We start from the raw sequence: 12,429 nt of genomic DNA, 5'->3' as shown, positions 1-12,429 counted from the left end.
ATTGTGTAGAGCAGTAATTTTCAGCCTTTTACATCTCATGGCACACTGACAAGGCACTAAAATGGTCAAGGCGCACCACCAGGTTTTTGACAATTGGCAAGGCACACCATGCTGCCAGTGGGGGCTTACATCTCCCATTGGCCTGATTAATAAATGACCTTCTCCCAAATTCTTGTGGCACACCTGTGGACCACTTGCTGCACACCAGTGTGCCATGGCACAGTTGTTGAAATGGCTGGTGTAGAGAGACACAGTGACACATCTGCACTGGACCATTTTGCTGTGTTGTGTTTGGGTTCAAAGCAAGGAGGTCCATTGTTTGGTCTGGAGTGGAGAGAGTGGGGACCTGGTGTGTGGATAGGAAGGGTTCTTTTTATCTGTCGATTTCCTGTTCCTTTATATTGTATACAGAAAGGCTTAGACAAGAGAGGTGAGGAATCCTGCACTAATATCCTTTTGACTTGACAGTGGCTCATTGATGTTTCATTGCATGTTTCAGAGCAGTGTATCAGGATGCTGACATCTACCTCTTGGATGATCCATTGAGTGCAGTGGATGCAGAAGTCAGCAAGCATTTATTTGAGAAGTATGTAACTTCCTGAGTGTCTCTTTCAAAACTGTTTATTTCCATTAATTGAGTCTCCTGGGGAAAGATTTCCATTTGGAAATTTAACCTCATGAAATATTTGACAGTGGTGTATTAATCTTTCAATTGACATGTCAATTGACAGTATTGACCTGGTATGCCTATCCAAGCCATGGCTTGTACACAGATTCTACTTTATGTTGTTTGGTAGAAAATTTCTATTGAAAATTTAATTTCTCTCAGAACTAAAATCATTAGTATATTTAAAGAAATCTTCATACCATCCACTTCCCCTCCCACACTTTCTATTTCTCTTGCCTGTCTTATAGTAACCCATAGAGTCTTATATACAATAAGATTTTGAAACCTGAAGCTTACACAGCCCTCTGATGTTGCTTCAGATTAGAACTTCACCGTGAATAAAACATTTCTGTCTTATCCTTTCATGCTAAAAGCAATTGTAGATCTAAGCACTTCCCTTCTCAGTTATCCTCCTGTACAGCCAATAAACAGGTGATGACACAACCAGAGGAAAAACCTACAACCAGAATAGTTCATTTCATTATGTGGTGTAGTGAGGTGTGTGTCTTGCAGAAGGATCCGTCATGTGGAAATAAGAAAACTGAATGTTTGATGTATCCCAATGAACCATCGGATTTCTATATAGGGTGTTTTAAAAATTAATTTGTCATTCCAGGTTTACTGAGGCCAAACCCTGCCGATATTATTGTAGAAACAACCCCCCCCCCTACACAATAAACTTGTGATACTGCCACAAAAACTGAATTATACCATAGCATAGAAGCAGCAGAAAGAAAGATAGGTAAGTGGCTTTTTTTTTTACAGTGCAGTGGTCTCCCTTTTTGAGCTTTTCAGTTTTGCCTTTGCAATTAAATAATGTGGGTATGTGTTTGTTTCCAGAATTTGTTTCTAAGCTGCATGGAGCATCCTGCTTTTAGCACAGGCTAAAGATATCAAAAGAAGGCGTGCCTAGTACTAGTGTCACATTATTTAGGTTGAAAAGGCAATTGAAAGGCTTAAGGACCACCCTTGTATATTGTGCATTTTGCAGCTTGTAATTTCATTTGATGCATCTGTGGTTTTTCCCCCTCTTGCCCACTGTTGCAAACTGCAAAATGCAATTAAAAAGCCACTTATGTATTCTCTTCCAGTATAGAGTGAAGCGCTTATATAATATACCCTTTTGGTATATTATCACCAGTTTAGAGTGGAATCACACATCATGAAGAGAACATGGGTGTAGAGGGGAATTGGCAGGTAGAAGGGGGTGCCTTGCCTCTTTCCCTGTGTGCTGGCAAGAAGACACTTGGACCTAGCAGTGACCAGGTCACTGCTTCTCTAATGCTCCATTACTGCCAGTTCCCTGGCAGTAGTCTTGGAGGCAAAACGACTTAATGGCATTGGAAGACTTATTTTGCACCATAGAGTACACTATACTTGAACCTTGAACTGCTCAAGGTCATACATGTCATATTTATATGCAGTGCATAAGTTTGCATGTATGGTATATCCTGTTTTGCTCAAAATGGTGAAGACAATCAAGAATCAAATCCTAAATTCTGTCACAGTAATTTTGCAGGCAAGTAAAGTTGCCTGGAGCCAGCAGTCCCAATTTGATGTATGCCATTGGACTAATATTTGGGTTTTACTGTCTATGTCAATAAAGGTTTGATTTGATTTGATGTGTGCCATCTTTATCATTTATAGAATTGAATGGTATTGTAAACTGTTGCTAAATGTTCAGAGCTAATTGAAGTCTTTGGCTTATGACTAAATAACTTTCGTTTTCATTTTGGCACATTTCCTCTCTGTAGTGCTGTGGAGCACTTGCCTCCACTGTTGTGCTCTGTAGCCTGCCCCTATCATGATCCCTATGGTCAACTTTTTTCTCCCCAGGCAAATAGTTTCTAAAGGAAGAGACTGGAGATTCTCCATGCTTACAAAATGTCTGCCTTCTTTTCCTTGCTGATAAATTGTCAATAATTTGAAAGGGGAGTTTTTTTCTCCTCTCCACCAACTCTATTCTTTCAGATTCCTCCTATCCCTCCTCTATTCCCCTGCTGAAATAATATCTACAAAATTATCTGAGAGAAAGTAAATGAAGTCCTTGGTGGGGTGGGTGGGGAAACGTTCTTGAGGATTATGAAAATCTGCCTTTTGGTGGTGTTGAGCATAGTTCCTGGTTTTCTCTATTATGCTGCTGCTTTGAGTGAACACCGTATTTTTACTCACTGTCTAGTTTCTAGTTAAACTTTCTTGAATAAAAGAATTCTTAATATCAAAGAAAAGGATAAATTTTGCTTGCTTTCCTTTTCTTCAGTTCTTCCCCAGGAAATACAAAAGAATGGTAATATCTGGTAGAACCAGTGCTTTTCTTGAATCCAGGCTTACCTGAATGGGACTATTGAATTCTAGCTTCATTTTGAAAATTAGGATGCAATTTACATAATGTGACAACTTAAAATCTGTTTGTATTTCAAAAGGTCCCATGCTTTTACAATTTATAATGCTTGTAAAAGGCGCTAATGTTTTAGAAGGTAAAGAGTTTTTCACCTTATCTTGTCCCTTTTGCAGGTGCATCTGTCAAGCCTTGCATAAAAAGGTGTCTATTTTAGTGACCCACCAGCTACAATATCTCCGAGCTGCCAGCCAGATCCTAATTTTAAAAGAGGTAGGTGGAGATAAGTTTTACTTAAAGTCGTCAGTGCTTAGGTTACTGTCCATACTTCAGAACTGAAATGTTGAAGAGCTCTTAGTTAAAGGGAAAATAGCTTGTTCGACACTGAGTGTTTTGAAGTTATAGAAGAAGCTTGAGTTGGAAATCTAATTTGCTTACTAAATTTTTATTTGTAACACTGGAATAATTTATTCAGTAATCTCAGTGAGACGTGCAAAATAATGATGAAACCTGTGTAAAATCTGTATAAAACAGCATAAGTTATCTGCTGTTGTAGGCTTGAATCCAAAGGTGCTTTTTGCTAGCAGAAAACCTCTTCTAGTCACTGAAGGACTATTTCTGACTTAGCAGAAGTGTGAATTAGTGAATCCAGGGAAGTTCTTCCATCTGTGGAAGACACCTTAGATCCCATTAAGAAGCTTATGTGCTACAGCCGGATGTCTGTCTTTATCATGTTTTTTGTACTGTAATGCAACCCTATTGTATTGTGATTTTGCACCAGCAAGAGGCTTCCATTAGCACTTGCCCAAGAATTCATGGAATAGCATTAACATTTTCTCCTTCCATTCACCATTCTTTAAAGCAATTTACTCCAGCTTCAAATATCCCAATTACATATCTTGCAACTGGGGCAATTTAGATTGGAAAGAGCAAGGGACTGAAATGTGCACAGGCATTAATCCTAAACTTTAAGGAAATCTTGAAGCCTAGAGTAGCCCCTGACTTAAATTTGCACAGATGTATAAGTGGACGCCACCTTCCTGATCCCACCCCTCCCTTTGAAGCCCTGCTGCTGAAGTTGCTTGTTGCTGCTGAAGCTCAGCTTGTGATTTCTATGTGAAGCTCCCCTACCCTCTCCCCAGCAGCCTTCCCTCTCATGCTGCATCCCATGTTTCTGCCAAGGATCATTGATCCTCAACAGTGACTTTTCAGGGGAAAGGAGTGGGGTCTGGAAGGCGGCTTTTGCTTCTGCATTTGTGCCAGCACCAATTAGATGCAGCCCCAGTGGATTTGAGACTTGGATTAAGGTGCTTGAAATTTCCCCACGTCCGGTTTATCAATTTTCAATTGTTTCAATTTTCCTTGCATTGTGGCTTTTAGACCGATTTGCCATAAAAGTGTTCGATAAGAGTAGCAGACAAGTAGCATGATAACTCATTCAGATTTCTGAATGTAAGTGAATGAGGAAGCTTGCTTTGTGTAATACAAATAAACCACACTCAGTTGCCCATTCAGGTGAAAAGACAGCAGTATATCTCTTGACAGTAGGAAACCTGAAGGGCTTTAATACAGTACTAGGATCATATTCACAAAAGCTAGAGGATAACCTATCCGTGACCCTTTTACAATATGTAGGTTACTGTACTCCTTTTTATTATACGTACATTTTTTTTACTCCTATACATTTTTAAACGTTGCTTTAAAAAGATAGTGATGAAAGAATGCCCTTGACTTGTAGACTTGACAAAAAGAATAGTGATTTTTTTTTCTTCCCCAACGTACCACTGCAGTCTAGCATTAGAACTTGATAGTTGGCTCAGACTGCACACCACATTGGAGTGGAGAAAAAAGGCAAGGAACAGCAATGCAGCTAGCTGATAGGAGACTGCTTTTGCTACTGTGTTGATGATACTAATGTGGCACTGAGGAACAACCACTGTTAATGCATCAAAACAAAACCAAAGAAATAATTTTACTGTTCGAATTGCAGCCTATTAGCAAAGGACTCCAATGTGTTTCTTATATTAAAACATTTAAGGCAGCCCAATCCTAACTAGGACTAAGTTGCCAGTTATGACAGCAGTTCTGCTGTCGTACATAGCCAGATCACAGCGTGCACAGCACACCACCAGTCACATTTTGGTAACTGCTGCCACAGATGACAGTGGTGTTGGGCGCTCACCACTGGACCCAGGACCTCCACCACCGAGGGTGTGTGTGGTGGGTGTGGGTGTCTGCAGTTCCACCAATATCCTCTGCTCCGTTTTGACCCTGATATGCCCCCTTATCTCTGTTCAGACTTGCACCAACTAAAGAGCTGGTGCAGGTTTGAGTAGACTCATAGGCGCTCATGTGGGAGTAGAGTAAGGTAAGTAAATGAAATGTTTACTTACCTCTCCACGCCCGTATAGTGTCTGAAGCAGGATGCAGCGGAGCCTGTGTTACCATGGTATTTGACTGCATTTGGGTAAATGTTACAGATCTGTACTTTTAACAGCTACTGGGTATATTCTTTTAAGAATGATAGTAAATGGGACTTACTCCTAGGTAGCTGTGGTTAGGATTGCAACCCAGGATTCTTAAAAATGTTCCTGCTTGAGGATGTCACTTCTGGTCATGACATCACTTCCGGTGGGTCCTGACAGATTCTCATTCTAAAAAGTGGGTCCTGGTGCTAAATGTGTGAGAACCACTGCTGTAGAATATTAGCCTAGAATACTATTTTTTAATTTTATTTTAAAAATTTTGATCTTGCTTTTCTTCCTCTAACGAACTAAACCTGACAGTATGGCAGTATAATTCATCAATGCCATATGAAATGTTAAAAAGGTTGAAAACCACAGTGTTAAACCATACACTCTAGAAATGAGATGATCCAAAGATTCTGTGTCTAAACTTGTCATTTATAGTGATATTTCATTATAAATGTGTGACATTTGTGCTTTTGATTTTCTAGGGTAAGGTGGTTGGGAAAGGAACTTACTCAGACTTTCTGAGTTCTGGATTAGATTTTGCTTCTCTTTTGAAAAATCCTGAAGATGACGAGCAGCCACTAGCCCCACCAACACCCAGTCACAGGTTGTCGAAGATCCGCACGTTTTCACAGTCTTCTGTATGGTCAATGGAATCTTCAGTGCATTCTCAGAAAGAAGGGGCTGCAGAACCTCCCTCTGTACGTACATCAAATATATAAGAAATTGTTTAAAAAACAATAGTTTCTGCTTATGAGGAGCACTGCAGAGTTTTGCGTAGTTCACATTGAAACCTATCCGTTGAGAGCAGACTGAATTGAGCAGTGTTGGTGCCAGGTTGCTGGGAACCCTGAGACAAAACCCCAAAGTGGGCTTCCTGTGACATCTGCCACCTGTCCCCAGTGATGCATTGGGTTCTACTGCTGTCATTGGTAGTGAGTGATCAAGGGTTAGCTCAGCAAGGTGGTCCTCTACTGATTGTGGGTCCCTGGCCAGTGCCCAATCTGGCACCCCTAGTATCCCCATTGCACGTAAGAGTCTGAAGCTGTTGTAAAGTATGCTTCTCTTATATAGCCACAATGCTGTTGATGCAACCAGTCATAAAAACTGCGTTTTCCAGGGCCGCAAACTGTATAGCAAGACCTCACTTAAAGTAGTAATAAAATAAAAAAAAGATTCCCGGCTTGCACCACTGTCTGCATGGAGTTTGCATGTTCTCCCCATGTCTGCATGGGTTTTGTCTGGCCTAGAAAGCTCACGTTTATTTCACTGTTTATTATTAGAAGTGTTTGGGTCTCTGTTTCGAGGCTTGATGATTTTTTGTGACCAAAAATATGTTGTAGGAACATAACTTTTGTTTGCGTATATCAATTAGCCTATGGTAAAATTAGTTTCATTATAAAGTTATTTGCTTAAAGTTGTAGTTTCCAAGAACCTATTGACAACTTTTAAGTGAGGGCTTGGCTGTAATTGATTGGTGAATCTACCTGAACTTTACTGTAATAAAGAATGAAAAAGCAGGTATTGATGTTGGGAGTTTTTTCCATAATGAGAAAAAACTTTTGTAAGTAATGTCATACTTCTGTATTTTGAAGATGCTTTACTTAGGGCCCAATCCTTTCCAATTTTCTAGTGCCAGTGCTGCTGTGAAAATAGGGTATGCACTGCTTCCTGTGCTGGGGAAGTAGTTACCAAGGCCTTCTGAAGGTATGGGAATATTTGTTTCCTTATCTTGGAGCTTCATTGTGGCTGAACTGGTACTGGAAAGTTGGATAGGATTGGGCCCTTAGTTGTTGCAATTTGCAAATTCATGTAACTGTCATCAATACAGCTAAAATCAATGGGAAAAAAACCCACTAAAATTATATTGTCAGTTGACAGGTATATGATCACAACACCAGAACTTAGTTTGGTACATTTTCATGGATGCATAATGTCTGATAACTATCCCATCTAACCTTTTATTTCTGATTTTCGTAAGCCTTGACATAATGTCTTTTGGAATGTAACTACTGTAATTTGACCTCATTCTTTAAATTGTATCAGAACTCTTAGATAACCAGCAGTTCCTTACTAGATTGTCGATAATATGCTTTGGAACTATATTACGTTTTTGCTGAAATGTATGGTAACTTTTTTTTTTAACCTTAATTTTCTTTCCACTAACTGCAGATGGAACCTGTCTTAAGTGCATTGCCTGAAGAGAGCCGCTCAGAAGGGAAAATAGGCTTTAGCATTTATAAGAAGTATTTTGCTGCTGGGGCGAACTGTTTTGTAATTTTTATAATTTTTTTCCTCAATATTTTGGCACAGGTAAGGCAATTGGCAACACACATGGAATCATTGATTTGTGCTTATAGCAGTACATGCGCCTTCCTGCTCGGTATAATAATATGTACTGTTGCTGGAAAGCAGAACAGTATTTTTAGGTATTTTAGGTTCTTTCCATTTGAGTTAATGGATTTGGGGAAGGGCAGTGGCTGAGTGGAAAAGTACACATTTTGTATGTATAGTAGAGGGTTCAATCCCTTATGCCTCCAGGTAAGGCCAGGAAAGATCTTCATCTAAAATCTTGGAAAGCCCACTGTCGGTCACTGTATGCTGAGCTACATGGACTAGTACAAGACAGCTACCTATGTACTTAAAAGGATTCAAATTGTGAACTTGCTGGAAGCTATTTTGTTTTCATTTATTTCAGTAGGACGTCAACTGAATTCAATAATCTTCTTTTGGATTTCATTTTTCATGGTTCTTTGAAATAGCAGAGCTTTTCCTCTACCCTATCCTTCAAATTAGATTTAAAATAGAATTTTCTCCATTTGAGTTAACAGAGGTCTCTCAATTAGAGAGTGAACTTTGGATTTTTTAGGTTTCTGCATATTGGTAGCTGTAATATTTGCATGGGGCAGGCCTAAACTTGTACAATAGTTTCCCAGATATGATTCTTGCCTATATCATTGGGCTTTTATGGACCATTGTAAATTTTGTGTCTAAAATGTGGCCGTGCAATCCACATCTTATAATGGAATAGGTTGCAGGCACTCTCCCAGTTTCCCAGTGTCCATAGGAATAGCTGCATATTAAAGCTTTGACTGAACTGGCCCACAGATTGGTACTTACATAAATCATACATAAATCTTCTGTATGAAGATTTGCTGAACATAACTTCTGTTAGTAAATTGTAGTCTTAAAAAGCACCTTTTTTGTAAAGCTTTCTTGGTTGGCCATTTATTGATGAATTTAACTGTTGTGCTGTAAGTGAACAAGAAATGGTGTGTTATTTACTGCACTTAAAAGAACTTGCACAGAACTTAATTCTGACCAGAGAGACTGCATATTTCTTCTTTTTTAAGTGATGCATTTATGGGAGAGACAGCAGTATATTTGAGGAAATTTGGTTTGCTTATTTCTCTAATATTTTATTTAACTTTTTTTTTCAAGGTTGCCTATGTGCTCCAGGACTGGTGGCTTTCATACTGGTAGGTTGTTATTTCTTTTAAAACATTTTAGTTCATACTGTCAAACATAAATGATGGAGTTATGATGCTAGTTGTCTTCCTGGAAGGATCTAGCCAGCCATTGCTGGTAACAAGATTATGGACTGATAAACCTGCTAGGACAGCTAGAACCTACTGATCAGCTAGTACAGATTTGGTGTAAATTCTGGAGAACAGTTTTTGTGAGTAGTCCCATGTAAAGGAACTGCTTGGGGGGGAGGTCTGGAGGCTTACTGATGGTCATGGCAAGCTTCTCTCTTGCTTAACACCTGAAACATGATCACTTCTAAGACTGCACAGGAATTTCATAATGACTTGGAACACTCTGGAATAGATAATAGTGCCCAGCAGGGAATCAATGCTTTTATTGTTTCTGGGCTCAGAAGTGGTGGCATTTCAAATATTAAGCCAAAGAGGAGTCCAGTGCCACCACTAGTAGGTCCCCCCCCCAACACATCTGAAGTTGGCTAGCATATTTACTTGTTTTTTGTGAGCTATTTTCAGTTGGGAGGGGGTTGCTGAAATTGGAAATAGCCCAAAGAGTCAGTGTAAAATTCAGGCTGAAAGAAATCGGCACAGAATCAGATTCAAAAGGGCTACTGTTGTGTATATATTTTCATTTTGGATTATTTTCTTTGCCCCTTTGTGATATTTATACAGGGCAAATGAACAGAAAAAGCTAAATGATACAATGGAGGGAAATGCTACAGTGAATGAGGAGAAAGCCCTTGATCTTAACTTTTATTTAGGAACATATGCAGGTAAGACTCCTTAACAACTTCATTGTTAAGCGTGCCTATTAGATAGCAACAGGGTTGAAAGGTTTACTTTCCTGTGATTATTTACTTTCACCCACACAGATGAGAGGGGACTCTATTTTGACACCTGACAAAATTAATTGATTGTAATGGGGGGGGGGGCGGGAAGGAATATGTAGTAGAAAGGAGAAGCTTAATATGTTTTCTGGGTTTTAGAAGACAAATTAGAAATTGAGTATTGCAGTGTTTCTCAGACTGTGAGACCCAGTAGGTGGGTCACAAGCCAATTTCAGGTGGGTCCTGAAGCACCTAACTTAGCCACCACTGAAAATACAGGATACAGAACTACTGGGCAGGACAGGCTCCCAGTGGGAGAGAGACATGGTGCTTTGCCCTGGTGAGAAGATGGGACGCTGGAAAGAGGGGAGGGCTGTGTGGTTGGAGATGGATCAAAGTTTGTGTTCTGTTTGTGTCCCAATCTGAAATGTTTGAATTCTGAACTGTGCAATATAACAGCACCAGTGTGCTATGTAATGTAATTGGCTGATTGTAGCCTAGGTCCACGCTGATTGAAGCCTAAACTGATGATGTCACTTCTGGCTATAACACCATTTCCAGGTTAGTGACATCATTTCCAGTGGTTCTCAACAGGTTGTCTTTCTAAAAAGTGAGTCCTGGCACTAAAAAGAAAACCACTGGAGTACTGTATTCAAAAAAATCTTTCACAGTAAACATGAGACTCTACTGTCAAAATGGATTGTTCCAGCTGCATCTTCACCTGTTGTGTGGAAGGGCAAAAGGATTAGAAATCAATCTTCATGTTGCAGCGCTCGGTTTTTTTTCTTTATAGAAAATAACCAAACCTTTAGAAATCAGCACCAATCATGATAGCAAGTTAAATTGTATGACAAAAAAGTTGAGAATCTTTTTGTTGTCTATATCAGTGGTTTCCAAACTTTTTAGTGCCACAACCCACCTCGTTCTCTGTGGTGGGTCTCAACACAATGCTCCTTGTAGGGCTGCAGTGCCTTATTGGGAGCCCCTGGAGATCTCTTCTGGACTGTGGTGAACTAGAGTTCCTCATGGAAGCAACCAGATATGACTTTTGGTCAGACTGGAAGTCACGCCTGCAAATCAGAAGTAAGTTCTGTGGGGCATTCTGGGGCTTTTGGAGGCCAATGGAGTTGGTCACCAGCCCGGCACAACTTGGAAGAGGCCTCCGGGGGCTCCCAATAAGGTATTCTGGTGCTACAAGGAATGTTGTGTCATAGCCCAGCACATGGGTTCACATCAGATCGCAACCTGCAGTTTGAAAAATGCTGATCTAGTTCGATGGCTTTTTATACTTCCTATATGAACAAATGATGCAATAATTTATGTAATTTTCAAGTGTGTTTTTATCATGCTATCACAAATGCAAGATTAAATCCAAGCTGGATGCAGCTGTTTCTCCTCTGAAATTCCTTTTGGGTATCATTTCACATTTCATGACTTTTCAATTTTTTTTTCAGGTTTAACAGTGGCAACAATACTGTTCAGTGTACTGAGGTGCCTACTCGTATTCCATGTATTGGTTAATGCTGCTCAGACTTTACATAACAAAATGTTTCAGGCAATTTTGAATGCTCCAGTGCTGTTTTTTGACAGAAACCCAATTGGTAAGTTGAGATCAACCCTGTAACTGTGGCAGATATATTATACAATATATTATGTAATATATGCATCATAATAACTGTATCTTCTCATAACTTTTTAGCTGTTCAAAAGTGTTGTTCCTAAAGGCTGTTTAAAAAATTTCACCGAAGTTTGGTGTGGCACATGTAGAGAAAATCAGATATGCTGGCAGTGCATGGAAGGCTTCCTGTTGTGCAGCTGATTATCTGATTTGTTAACAAGAATCTGAGTGTTTGTAGATTTAGCAAATCCTGTCTGTTTGTTAACTAAATAGATTCCAGGCTGTCTAGATAGCATTAAGTGTCATGTGGTTTTCGGGAAGTTCTCTAAATTTCTTGGATATATTCCCACTGAAAAACATAAGCTATTCTCAGGACCTGTCAGTTTGGAAACCTTGTATAGGAGAGACGAAGGTCACATTCAGTTTAGGTAATTGTGGTAATTGAAAGGGGTGATAGAGAATGTGCTTCACTGCCTATTGTTTCAACTCTGAAATTGCAGAGTAAATTTTTCATTGTGGTCTTTGTGCCTAATGAGATCTGCACTGCACAGAGGAACCTTGGAAACTTCTGTAGCTTTAGAATTAAGTCACTGACACATGCTCCTCCTCCAGGAGGGTGGTGTTCTCTGCCTAAAGAGGTGGCACGAGTCCCTTCCTGGTCCGTTCTCTTCTAACCACTTCATGAACAGCATCTTTGAAAACCTTTCTGCTCCGAGGTTGTTGGAAACATTTTTTCTCTTTTTGTTATTTTCTCCGGATTTCTTTCTTAAGCATCTTCCCTTGTTTTTATTGATATTTCTTGCAATTGTGTTATCATTCTCTACCTGTAGACAGTTGTGTTTCCAAGGAGCTGAGCAAGGACTCATTTAATAAATGTTTCCTTTTGAAAAGGATGCAGGGCAATCAGTCCTACTTCTTCTAAAAAGCTAAGTTTCCAAGGGTGCAGTCTTAACTGTGCCTTGGGCCGGCATAAGGCACGTTTCTGCTTCCTCAAGAGTCAGCTAGGCTGACGCAGGGACCCGC

General features: G+C 39.8%; 1 protein-coding gene across 1 annotated transcript in view; it reads left to right on the top strand.

Moving 5' to 3' along the window:
- ABCC4 (ATP binding cassette subfamily C member 4 (PEL blood group)) overlaps positions 1-12,429 on the top strand; it is a 191,298-nt gene that overhangs the window by 63,832 nt on the left and 115,037 nt on the right. Inside the window, exons 13-19 of the mRNA XM_066621149.1 lie at positions 500-586; positions 3,182-3,278; positions 5,962-6,177; positions 7,649-7,789; positions 8,918-8,955; positions 9,634-9,734; positions 11,243-11,389. Of these exons, the coding sequence (XP_066477246.1) occupies positions 500-586; positions 3,182-3,278; positions 5,962-6,177; positions 7,649-7,789; positions 8,918-8,955; positions 9,634-9,734; positions 11,243-11,389 (827 nt within the window). The remainder of the gene's footprint in view (positions 1-499; positions 587-3,181; positions 3,279-5,961; positions 6,178-7,648; positions 7,790-8,917; positions 8,956-9,633; positions 9,735-11,242; positions 11,390-12,429) is intronic.

Source organism: Tiliqua scincoides, chromosome 3, assembly GCF_035046505.1.
Source record: "Tiliqua scincoides isolate rTilSci1 chromosome 3, rTilSci1.hap2, whole genome shotgun sequence".
In the NCBI taxonomy this organism is placed as follows: Eukaryota; Metazoa; Chordata; class Lepidosauria; order Squamata; family Scincidae; genus Tiliqua; species Tiliqua scincoides.
The sequence above is the reverse complement of the archived record's forward strand: the minus strand, read 5'-3'. Positions and strand labels throughout refer to the sequence as shown.